Below are 13,376 nucleotides of genomic sequence, written 5' to 3' on the forward strand. Positions count from 1 at the left end.
GCAGTTTGTGAGTTCGAGCCCCATGTCAGGCTCTGTGCTGACAGCTCAGAGCCTGGAGCCTCCTTCGGATTCTGTGTCTCCCTCTCTCTCTGCCCCTTCCCCACTCATGCTCTGTCTCTGTCTCTCAAAAATGAATAAACATTAAAGAAAAAATGTTTCTTTTTAAATGTAAATAAGAAGGACTAGTCATCTCTGGTGATTTATGCTAACTATATTAAACACAGAAGAAGAACTCATTCATCCCCGTGATTAACCTTGGTAAAAATCCTTTGCAAATGACCAGTGAGATACGTCCTATTCTTCACGTCCATCTCCATCCTAGACTCCTTTTTATCCCAGTCCTAGGTAAATCCAATTTTTCAGATAAGGCAAGTTACATGGGGGCAGCTTCAATGTTACATATATTTTTTAAAGATTTCATTTTTGGGGCGCCTGGGTGGCTCAGTCGGTTAAGTGGCCGACTTCGGCTCAGGTCATGATCTCGCAGTCCGTGAGTTCGAGCCCCACGTCGGGCTCTGTGCTGACAGCTCAGAGCCTGGAGCCTGTTTCAGATTCTGTGTCTCCCTCTCTCTGACCCTCCCCTGTTCATGCTCTGTCTCTCCCTGTCTCAAAAATAAATATATGTTAAAAAAAAAAAAATTTTAAAAAAAAAGATTTCATTTTTAAATATTCTCTACACCCAACATGGGGCTCAAACCCACAACCCTGAGATCAAGAGTTGCAAGCTCCACCAACTGAGCCAGCCAGGCACCCCCAGATTTACATATTTTCATTGGCTTCTCTCAGTTCAAGAGACAAAAGAAGTGAGTTCTAATTGTCTACATGGTAATACAGATGTGGTATGGCAGATCTTAAAGCATAACTTGTCCTTAATTAAAACTGTTGACTAACCAATATACCCCATAGATCTCTCTTTGTTCTCACATCCTAGAGGATTGGTCTGTAATTAAAATGAGGAAATATTAACTTCTTCACCCTCTAAAATATTAAAAAGAAACATCAAAAATTAGTCATAACAAAAGGTCTTAGGTTTTTAGAGCTGGGATTGTTCAAATAGAGCAAAGCTTTTCTTAAATAGTACAACAGTCTTATTTTTTAGAGGTGGGTTTATTCAGTAGGGTAAAGCATATCTGAGTAAAAATGAGCTAAGACTGTAAGACTATGTTAGGCTGTTATTTTAACCCAATCCAGTGTTTCAAACTGAGCTGTGCAGGGCCCTGGGGATTCCAGAAACGTGTCTGAAAGGAACTACTGGGGGAAATAACCTGTGGGTATAGGGGGGACAACTTTCAATATTTTCTAAAGTTGTTCAAATACCTTAAACATCAAACAGAATGTATGAGGTTTTCCAAACTGAAATGTTTTACTGAACCTTCCCAAAAATATAATGTCCCATTACAAAGATAGTGTGACATTAAAAAAAGAAAGGGCGCAGGGCACCTAGGAGGTTCAGTCAGTTAAGCGTCCAACACTTGGTTTCGGCCCAGGTCATGATCTCATGGTTCATGAGTTCAAGCCCCATGTCAAGCTCTGTGCTGACAACATGGAGTCTGCTTAGGATTCTCTCTCCCTGTCTTGCTGCCCTCTCCCGCTCTCCCAAGCTTGTGCACTTGCTCTTTCTCACTCTCTCAAAAATAAACATCAAAAAAAAAAAAAAAAAGGGAGGAGGAGGACAAAGGGCAGAAATCAATCCAAAAAAGACTCTAAAAGAAGTTAGTGAATCTTTCTGGGACCCCAGAAAATTCAATCTAGCTATCTTTAATATGGCACTTAACAGGGGAAAAAAGAGCCTGCCTGGAATTCGCTCTCTCTCCCTCCTTTCTCTGCCCCTCCCCTGCTTGCTCGCGCATACGTGCTCTCTCTCTCTCAAAATAAACTCCAAAAAAAAGATAAAATCTTTTATAATTTATAATTATAAAGCATTACCAAACATATATGAAATGAGTATGTTTTTGGTTTTAGCTTTTTTTTCCTGTCAGCATCTCTTTTTCTTCCTCCTAATAACAGAACCTCTCTTTTGAATCAAGTCCCTCTTATATAATTCAGTGGAGCTGACCTCACCTCACTTGTCCCATTTCTACATGGCTACACTTGTGATCCTTGGCCAATCCACGGATTCCATCCTACAGGCAACTAGGATTATTTAACAATGAGCATATAAGCCAAACAAAGTCAAATAGTCTTCTTTAAAATGAAATCTATGGGATCTGGGAAAGAGTAGATCCTATATGTATGTATGTATGTATGTATGTGTGTTGTATATATATAAAATACATATATGTGTATTATATATATCATGTATATATGTATGTGTGTGTGTGTGTGTGTGCATATATATGTATATACACACACATATATATAATATGATTTCCTCTGTGACTATAAACTATAAGACCCATGTAAGCCTGGAGGTGAGACTAGCCATATTTCCTGCCACACTGAAAGAACAACGCCTAAACCAAACAAAGAGGGAAACAAAGTCTAGAGATAAAAGGTAGAGTCTAAGAACATAATTTAAACATCTGGAATCAGCTATGCTTGAAGCCATGCTCCCTCTAGACTCTTCACTTACATAAACCAATAATATCTTTTTTTTTTTTTTTTTTGCTTAATCTAATATGGAAGTTTCCATCACTGCAACCAAAAGAACCCTGATTAATACATGAGAAAATCAAAAGAAATGTTCTAATGCATCTATTAAATTTGTCTATGTAATTCTCATTATCCACACTTACTTTGAGGAAACAGTCACTTGACGCAGTGGCTAAGAGAAGGCGATGACTGTTGTTGGTAAAGTGGCAGCAGTTGACTTGCTCTGAGTGCTCATCATAGATATGTACTAGTTCCCCAGTCATAGAATTCCAAATCTAAAAAGAATAGAGAAAATAAAATTTACAACTACCCCTTATTTTCAAAGGGAGAACAGAGGAGCAAATAAACATCACCTGTTTTGTGGCAGATTTTCCCAGACATGAGGCTAATGAACACCTCCGCCTTCTCTAAAATACGTATTTTTCCAGGTTTAAAAAAAAAGTTACTTGCAAGTGTATACATGTGACCTTTCTATAGCATAATTAGAATCTCATGAAAACATTACATTCTTCAAGGGCAAGATTGCACATGTTCATATGAATGACAGCAGGCAGAGATGTAAGTGCTATAAAACTATGGAAGGCGCACGTGGGTGGCTCAGTCATTTGAGAGTCCTACACTTGATTTCAGCTCAGATCATGATCTCATGGGTTCAGAAGATCAAGACCCAAGTTGGGCTCTGCGCTGACAGCAAAGAGCCTGCTTGGGATATTCTCATTCTCTCTCTCTGTCTCTCTCTCTCTCTCTCTCTCTCTCTCTCTCTCAAAATAAACAAACTTTAAATAAATAAGAAGTATAGAATAATGGACTTTAGATCAGAAGGATTAAGTCCAAGACCTGGCTCTACCATTTATTATTTGTGTGTCCTTAAGTCCTTAATTTATCTGTATCACAGTCCAATCTTCTATAAAATGAGGATACTTATACCTGTCCTACACAATTCAAGCTATCAAATGAGATAAAGGATGGGGAAAACTGAGAGCTTTCCCCTTAAGGTCAGGAACAAGACCAGGATGTGCACTCTCTCCACTGTTATTCAACATCTTTTTGGAAGTCTTAGACTCAGCAATCAGACAACACAAAGAAACAAAAGGCATCCAAATAGGCCAGGAGGAGGTCAAACTTCCACTCTTTGGGGATGATATGATACTTTATATGAAAAACCCAAAAGATTCCACCAAAAGACTGCTAGAACTGATCCATAAATTCATCAAAGTTGCAGGATATAAAATCAATGCACAGAAATCGGTTGCATTCCTATACACCAACAATGAAGCAAAAGAAGGAGAATTCAAGGAATTGATCCCATTTACAACTGCATCAAAAACCATAAAATACCTAGGAATAAATCTAACCAAAGAGGTGAAAAATCTATACACTGAAAACTATAGAAAGTTTATGAAAGAAATTGAAGAAGACACAAAGAAATGGAAAAAGATTCCATGCTCCTGGATAGGAAGAACAAATAGTGTTAAAATGTCAACACTACCCAAAGCTATCTACATATTCAATGCAATACCTATCAAAATAACACCAGCATTCTTCACAGAGCTAAAACAAACAATCCTAAAATATGTATAGAACCGGAAAAGACCCTGGATAGCCAAAGCAATCTTGAAAAAGAAAACCAAAGCAGGAGGCATCACAATCCTGGACTTCAAGCTGTATTACAAAGTCATAATCATCAAGACAGTATGGTACTGGCACAGAAAGAGACACTCAGATCAATGGAACACAATAGAAAACCCAAAAATGGATCCACAAACGTATGGCCAACTAATCTTTGACAAAGCAGGGAAGAATATCCAATGGAATAAAAACAGTCTCTTCAGCAAATGGTGCTGGGAAAACTGGACAGCGACATGCAGAAAAATGAACCTGGACCACTTTCTTATACCATACACAAAAATAAACTCAAAATGGATGAAACACCTAAATGTAAGACAGGAAGCCATCAAAATCCTCAAGGAGAAAGCAGGCAAAAAACCTCTCTGACCTTGGCCACAGTAACTTCTTACTCAGCACGTCTCCAGTGGCAAGGGAAACAAAAGCAAAAATGAACTATTGGGACTTCATCAAAGGGCCTCATCCTTTGCACAGCAAAGGAAACAAGCAGCAAAACTAAAAGGCAACAGACGGAATGGGAGAAGATATTTGCAAATGACATATCAGATAAAGGGTTGGTATCCAAAATCTGTAAAGAACTTATCAAACTCAACACCCAAAAAACAAATAATCCAGTGAAGAAATGGGAAAACACATGAATAGACACTTCTCCAAAGAAGACATCCAGATGGCCAATTGACACATGAGAAAAATGCTCAACATCACTCATCATCAGGGAAATTCAAATCAAAACCACAATGAGATACTACCTCACACCTGTCAGAATGGCTAACATTAACAACACAGGCAACAACAGATGTTGGCGAGGATGTGGAAAAAGAGGATCTCTTTTGCATTGTTGGTGGGAACGCAAGCTGATGCAGCAACTCTGGAAAACAGTATGGAGGTTCCCCAAAAAATTAAAAATAGAACTAGACTACAACCCAGCAATTGCATTACTAGGTATTTATCTAAGGGATAAAGGTATGCTGTTTCAAATGGGCACATGCACCCTAATGTTTTTTTTTTAGTATGAAATTTATTGTCAAATTGGTTTCCATACAACACCCAGTGCTCATCCCAAAAGGTGCCCTCCTCAATACCCATCATACACCCTCCCCTCCCTCCCACCCCCCATCAACCCTCAGTTTATTCTCAGTTTTTAAGAGTCTCTTATGGTTTGGCTCTCTCCCTCTCTAACCTTTTTTTTTTTCTTCTCCTCCCCCATGGACTTCTGTTAAGTTTCTCAGGATCCACATGGAGTGAAAACATATGGTATCTGTCTTTCTCTGTATGACTTATTTCACTTAGCATAACACTCTCCAGTTCCATCCACGTTGTTACAAAAGGCCTTATTTCATTCTTTCTCATTGCCACATAGTATTCCATTGTGTATATAAACCACAATTTCTTTATCCATTTGTCAGCTGATGGACATTTAGGCTCTTTCCATATTTGGCTATTGTTGAAAGCGCTGCTATAAACATTGGGGTACAAGTGCCCCTATACATCAGCACTCCTGTATCCCTTGGGTAAATTCCTAGCAGTGCTATTGCTGGGTCATAGGGTAGATCTATTTTTAATTTTTTTAGGAACCTCCACACTTTTCCAGAGCAGCTGTACCAGTTTGCATTCCCAACAGTACAAGGGGGTTCCCATTTCTCCACATCCTCTCCAGCATCTATAGTCTCCTGATTTGTTCATTTTAGCCACTCTGACTGGCATGAGGTGATATCTCAGTGTGGTTTTGATTTGTATTTCCCTGACGAGGAGTGACGATGAGCATCTTTACATGTGCCTGTTGGCCATCTGGACGTCTTCTTTAGAGAAGTGTCTATTCATGTTTTCTGCCCATTTCTTCACTGGATTATTTGTTTTTCGGGTGTGGAGTTTGGTGAGCTCTTTATAGATTTTGGATACTAGCCCTTTGTCCAATATGTCATTTGCAAATCTTTTCCCATTCCATTGGTTGCCTTTTAGTTTTGTTGATTGTTTCCTTTGCTGTGCAGAGGCTTTTTATCTTCACAAGGTCCCAGTAGTTCGTTTTTGCTTTTAATTCCCTTGCCTTTGGGGATGTGTCAAGTAAGAAATTGCTACGGTTGAGGTCAGAGAGGTTTTTTTCCTGCTTTCTCCTCTAGGGTTTTGATGGTTTCCTGTCTCACATTCAGGTCCTTTATCCACTTTGAGTTTATTTTTGTGAATGGTGTAAGAAACTGGTCTAGTTTCATCCTTCTGCATGTTGCTGTCCAGTTCTCCCAGCACCATTTGTTAAAAAGACTGTCTTTTTTCCATTGGATATTCTTTCCCGCTTTGTCAAAGATTAGTTGGCCATACTTTTGTGGATCTGGTTCTGGGGTTTCTATTCTATTCTGTTGGTCTATGTGTCTGTTTTTGTGACAACACCATGCTGTCTTGATGATTACAGCTTTGTAGTAGAGGCTAAAGTCTGGGATTGTGATGCCTCCTGCTTTGGTCTTCTGCTTCAAAATTACTTTGGCTATTCGGGGCCTTTTGTGGTTCCATATGAATTTTAGGATTGCTTGTTCTAGCTTCGAGAAGAATGCTGGTGCAATTTTGATTGGGATTGCATTGAATGTGTAGATAGCTTTGGGTAGCATTGACATTTTAATAATATTTATTCTTCCAATCCATGAGCACGGAATATTTTTCCATTTCTTTATATTTCTTCAATTTCCTTCATAAGCTTTCTATAGTTTTCACCATACAGATCTTTCACATCTTTGGTTAGGTTTATTCCTAGGTATTTTATGGTTCTTGGTGCAATTGCGAATGGGATCAGTTTATTTGTCTTTCTGTTGCTTCATTATCAGTGTATAAGAATGCAACTGATTTCTGTACATTGATTTTGTAGCCCGCGACTTTGCTGAATTCATGTATCAGTTCTAGCAGACTTCTGGTGTAGTCTATCGGGTTTTCCATGTATAATATCATGTCATCTGCAAAAAGTGAAAGCTTAACTTCATCTTTGCCAATTTTCATGCCTTTGATTTCCTTTTGTTGTCTGATTGCTGATGCTAGAACTCCCAACACTATGTTAAACAACCCACACGCTTCTAAAACTCAAACGGGAAGAAATAGAAAGCTTGAACACACCCATAACCAGTGCAGAAATTGAATCAGTTGTCAAAAATCTCCCAACAAATAACAGTCCAGGACCAGATGGCTTCCCAGGGGAATTCTACCAGCCATTTAAAGCAGAGATAATACCTACCCTTCTCAAGCTATTCCAAAAAATAGAAAGGGAAGGAAAACTTCCAGACTCAATATACGAAATCAGCATTACTTTAATTCCTAAACCAGACCTAGTAAAAAAAGAGAACTACAGGCCAATATCCCTGATGAATATGGATGCAAAAATTCTCAATTAAATACTAGCAAATCGAATTCAACAGCATATAAAAAGAATTATTCGCCATGATCAAGTGGGATTCATTCCTGGGCTGCAGAGCTGGTTCAACATTCGCAAATCAATCAATGTGATATATCACATTAATAAAAAAGATAAGAACCATATGATCCTGTCAATCGACGCAGAAAAAGCATTTGACAAAATTCAGCATCCTTTCTTAATAAAAACCCTCGAAAAAGCTGGGATAGAAGGAACATACTTAAACATTATAAAAGCCATTTATGAAAAGCCCACAGCTAATATCATCCTCAATAGGGAAAAACTGACAGCTTTCTCCCTGAGATCAGGAACACAACAGGGATGTCCACTTACCGCTGTTGTTTAACATGCACCCTAATGTTTATAGCAGCACTATCAACAACAGCCAAAGTATGGAAAGAGCCCAAATGCCCATCAATGGATGAATGGATAAAGAAGATGTGGTATATACATACAACGGAGAATTACTCAGCAATCAAAAAGAATGAAATCTTGCCATTTGCAACTATGTGGATGGAACTAGAGGGTATTATGCTAAGTGAAATTCGAGAAAGACAAATCTCATATGACTTCACTCATAAGAGGACTTTAAGACACAGAACAGATGAACACAAGGGAAGGGAAGCAAAAATAATACAAAAACAGGGAGGGGGACAAAACATAAGAAACTCTTAAATATGGAGAACAAGCAGAGGGTTGGTTACTGCAGGGGTTGTGGGAGAGGAGATGGGCTAAATGGGTAAGGGGTATTAAGGAATCTACTCCTGAAATCATTGTTGCACTATATGCTAACTAACTTGGATGTAAATTTAAAAAAATAAAAAGTTTTTTTTTAATGAGATAAAGGATATGCTAAGATTTCTGACTTGAACTTATAAATAAATAAGTAAAGACAAATAGCTCAGTGAAAAAAATAAAGGCTTCTGATTCTGAGGGAAACCTAAGCTTTCAACCCTGGCTCCATTACTTATCAGTTGATGTGAGCCTGGACAAATGACTTCATCTCTGAACTTGTTGCCTCATCTGTTAAATACTTACTTTACAAGTTGTAGTGAGAAATTGATAATGTAATACAACAAAGTATTCAGTATAAAGCTTCACTAGGTGTTAAATTCCCAAGTAAAAGAATAATCATTTTAGTTACTATGTAAGACAACCAAGCAGTGTGTTCTATCTAACAACAAATGAAAGAAATAAATTATCTAATCTTCACTGGGCTCTGGATTTTTCAGAAGTACTAATTTGCCTCTTATAGCATTTTGTTTTTAATTTTTAAGTAAGCTCCATACCCAAATAGGGCTCAAACTTACAACCCCGAGATGAAGAATCATGTGCTCTACTGATTGAGTCAGCCAGTCGCCCCACATTTTATCTTGTCAAAGCACTCCCCAGAGGCCCAAAAAGTTTATTTTTATTTAATACACATTTCTGCCTCTTGTTTTGTTTTTGAGTACTTAGAAAGCAGAAACACAGTGTTATTTCCTTTTACTCCATTTGGCTCTGACTGTGGAACTACATGGAATGGCCAACTCCCAAGTCTGACTCAGAGTAGAAGCTATGGAGTAAATTAACGAGTTGGTTGTAAAGCCACTTGGAGTCCATTCTATCAAGAAGTAGATTTTTCCAAGGCCTGAATTTAGTCTGAACACTCCAAAGTCTTCTTCAAGTGGATCCAGACCCTAGGAAAACTTCCAAGCCAATTTTCTTGCTCCCAGGTCCACTAAGACCCAGTTACACACCTAACCAGTTACGACATTCTTTAAAAAAAAAAAAAAGAAAAAGAAAAAGGCTGGGGCTTCTGGGTAGCTCAGTCAGTTAAATGTCCAACTTCGGCTCAGGTCATGACCTCACAGTTCGTGTGTTCTATGTAGACAGCTCAGAGCCTGGAGCCTGCTTCAGATTCTGTGTCTCCTTCTCTCTCTGCCCTACCTCACTCATGGTCTGTCTTTCTCTCTCTCTCAAAAATAAACATAAAAAAAATAAAATTAAATTTAAAAAAAAATTTTTTTAAAGCCTGAAGTGAGGATCCCCCTCCACTTATCAGAAAAAAACATTCCCCTGGACTTCAGTCTCTCCTAAATTCCACATAAATGCTCTAGCAGAAAGCCAAATTTAGGAACAAGAGACAAGAAAGAATAAAAAAAAAAAAAAAAGAAAAAAAGGGGAAAAAATAACAAAGATAAAAATTAACCTGTGTTTACTTTTTTTTCTCTATTTACTTTGTAGACTAGTAACTGAATTGCTAGTTTGTTCGTGCATCTAGATTTGCAGTGAATGTAGTTCATAAAGGTTAAAAAAAAATTTTTTTTTAAACCTGGGGGGGCGCCTGGGGTGCTCAGTTGGTTAGGCGACTGACTTTGGCGCAGGTCATGATCTCACAGTTTGTGAGTTCGAGCCCCACATCGGGCTCTGTGCTGACAGCTCAGAGCCTGAAGCCTACTTCAGATTCTGTGTCTCCCCTCTTTCTATCTCTCCCCTGTTCATGCTCTGTGTCTGTCTCTCAATAATAAATAAACGTTAAAAAAAAATTTTTTTTAATTAAAAAAAAAAACCTGGGTTGCCCTTCACAGACTAAGCATTTTACAACAGGAATCCAATCTCAGACAATAATTTTGTGCAGCAACACTTCCAATCACAATGCATTCAAAGATTCCAATTGGTATTTATCCCATAGACTGATCAATAAATGGCAGACATATTCATTAATTTGTAACTGTTTCTCTTAGCTGCCTGGTAAATATCTCAGGCTGAGAAACCTAGGCATTTTGCTGGTGCTTAAAAATAAGGACTATTAGGGGCACCTGTTACGCATCTGACTTCGACTCAGTTCATGATCTCAAGATTCATGGGCTCAAGCCCCGCATCAGGCTCTGTGCCAACAGCTCAGAGGCTGGAGCCTGCTTCATATTCTGTGTCTCCTTCTCTCTGCCCCTCCCTTGCTCACGCTCTCTCAAAAATAAACAAACATTTAAAAAAAAAAAAAGATTTTTTAGACAGTGTTAATTTACAGTTGAAACTGGTTTGCCTCAAGTTAGTAATCAATAGGCAAGTCTTTTATCCCTACTTACCCTAGTCCCTCTAGTATGGAAAAAGAAAATGAATTCTGTGGTAATTACAACTCAAGAGAAAAATACTTCCCTACCTTCACTTTTTTATCCACTGAGCAGGTTGCTATGAATCTGTCATCTGCAGAGAATGCACAACAAAGCACTTCATCCTCATGAGCCTTTATTTCCAGAAGTTTCTCTCCTGTTTCAGCTTTGAACACCTGCACAAGCAAAAATAAAATCTTTTTACCATAAACCACTGGCCACCATTCAATAAAAATCTTTCTTTTAAAGATCTTATTCAGTATTATTTTGCAATAGGAATGAACGTTGGCAAAAACAGTCCAAACAGCAGAAATATCCGTCAGAATTTATATGCCTGAACATAGAGAACTATCCCTTGTTAAATGTTTTTAATATCAATAAAAAGAGCTAGCAGAGTATAGCTTCAGTTCTTGAGATTAGTTTGGCAAATTCTTTTTTTTTTAAATAATGAGGTACACATATAAAAATAAGGTTTCCAGTCATAATCTTATAAAGACTAAACCTAGTCTGAAAATCAAAGTTTTAACTAATTTGATCCTGTTTCCTTCCAAACCAAAAGGTACAGTACAGATTTAAAGAAAAGCATTCATTCATGTATTCTGAAAAGAAATGAGAACTTAAGAAATTCCTTCAAGCACCTTAGAAATAATCTAGTCCAATTCCTATTTACAGTCAGAAATCTATGCCTGAGCCTGTACTAAAATAGGTATTTTATTAAATAACTTTTTTAATCAAAGCCCAGTTCACTATGCCAGGGAGTCCTTATGTCTTCTAACAATTTTCATTTCCTCATTACCCCTAGCTGGTACACAGATGACGGAAACTTATTGCTAGGGTAAAAGGTACTTTCATGCCACTTGGCAAATTTAAAATAATGAAAATGCACAACCCTATCTTTTAAATCTCCAGAGAAAGTTTTCATAAAATATTCCAGAGAGTTAGATTTCTCTATTTCTAATGTACAATTTTCTTCAATTTTAGTATTTAAATATATTCTAATATGCACAGTATCAGGTACATGCCTCTTCCAATTTTTCTCAAGAGATTTGTTTTACCTGTAAGGTTTTATCAACTCCACAAGAAGCTATTCTTTGACCATCCTCAGAAAAGCAAGCATGGTAAACAGCATCTGTATGGGGGCGGACAACTAAGCGGGAAAGATTCTTGTTGTTTTTTTTGTTTCTACATACAAGGAGAAAATGAACAGAAACCCAATAAGTAAAAGTAATTTTTTTCAATAATGAAGTAAACTGTCTTTTAACGTTGTGTTGCCAAAAATACAAAATTCTTAAAATTAAGTTACCAACTTGTAACTGACAGCATAGATCTCCTGAAGGAAAAAAAAGCATAACAAAAGTGGCTTTTTAAGAGAAATTCTACCCTCTATCAAGCAACCTGTCATATGTTGCAAATGACAGAGTTGGGAGAAATCTAATCAAATACATGTTGCTTTCTATTTTCCTTTGATACATTAATGATAACATGTGTAGAGAAAACATTATATAAGAATACTCTCAAAAAAATCTCCATTTTTAAAAGGAAAGAAGCCATACTAAAGTACAACACTACGCCCACTGTTAGGATGATGTACTTTAAAACTGTTCTTCTCTAACCACAATTAGGTATAGAGAAAAAAAGATCAAGCAATGTCATTTTATTTATATTTTAGTCTACTGAATACTATTCCACTAGTATACGTAATATGTTATTTCTCATAGGCTAAAGGGGTAAAACAGTGTCAGAATTTCATACACATATGCCCCAGTCATCTTGAATACAATTAAATATGTTAAATGGCATCACGCTTATTTTAATAGTCAGATAAACCTAATGAATAACCCTACTTCTACTACTTATTAAGTGTGTAAACTTAAGCAAATGACCTAATACATTTCCATTTTCTCATATGTACAATGGGAGTAAGGGTACCTGCTCTAAACACTTTCTGACACATAAGGATGCCATTGTTATTATTCTTTAAAAAAAATTAATCACACAGAAGTTAGGCCAAATGAAATAAGGGAACACAAAAGGTAAATCAGATTTAGACCTTACTTAGAAAGTATTATAATTCAGGAGGTGCCTGGGTGGCTCAGTTGATTGAGCGTCTGACTACTGCTCAGGTCATGATCTCATGGTTCGTGGGTTCAAGCCCCACATTGGGCTCGCTGCAGTCAGCACCCAGCCCATTTCGGATCCTCTGTCCTTCCCTCTTTCTACCCCCTTCTACTCACACTCCCTCTATCAAAAATAAACATTTGAAAAAAAGTATTATAATTTACTAGAAACAACAAAACAAGTAACTGTAATATAATAAGAAGAACTAGAGTAATGAGAACCTGGAAGAAAACCAGGTAAGTTACTAGCAAAGTTTATAGGATTAGATTAAAAATACTCTTCTCTCTCCCCTTGATCTAACTACTCAATTCCCCAAAATAGGGTCAGAAAGTGACCTGTCCCAGTGATGGGCATATAGTGGATGGCCAAAAAGTATTAAAGAAATAACAAATGAATGCATGAACAAATGATTTCTCTGAAAGCTAAAATTAAATTAAATTTAAGCTGCTATCCACCTAAACCGTTCTACAGAAAAAGAAATTTTCTAGTACAGGAATAAGGCATTCTTTAACTATGATCTGGTCAAACCCACTTAAAAAATTTAGCTATGAATGACTAAC

The 13,376-nt window shown here is 37.3% G+C and overlaps 1 protein-coding gene across 4 annotated transcripts in view; it reads right to left on the reverse strand.

The window, feature by feature from the left end:
* The window catches only part of APAF1 (apoptotic peptidase activating factor 1), a 93,115-nt gene that overhangs the window by 44,728 nt on the left and 35,011 nt on the right, over nt 1-13,376 (reverse strand). For all 4 annotated transcript variants that reach the window (XM_025926614.2, XM_086712575.1, XM_086712576.1 and 1 more), the window contains exons 13-15: nt 11,754-11,880; nt 10,749-10,874; nt 2,736-2,867 (exon numbers count right to left, since the gene is read on the reverse strand). In XM_025926614.2, coding sequence (XP_025782399.1) covers nt 2,736-2,867; nt 10,749-10,874; nt 11,754-11,880 — 385 coding nt within the window. The remainder of the gene's footprint in view (nt 1-2,735; nt 2,868-10,748; nt 10,875-11,753; nt 11,881-13,376) is intronic.

This window comes from Puma concolor, chromosome B4 (assembly GCF_028749965.1).
Source record: "Puma concolor isolate L17-30 chromosome B4, mPumCon1.1.hap2, whole genome shotgun sequence".
NCBI classification, from domain to species: domain Eukaryota; kingdom Metazoa; phylum Chordata; class Mammalia; order Carnivora; family Felidae; genus Puma; species Puma concolor.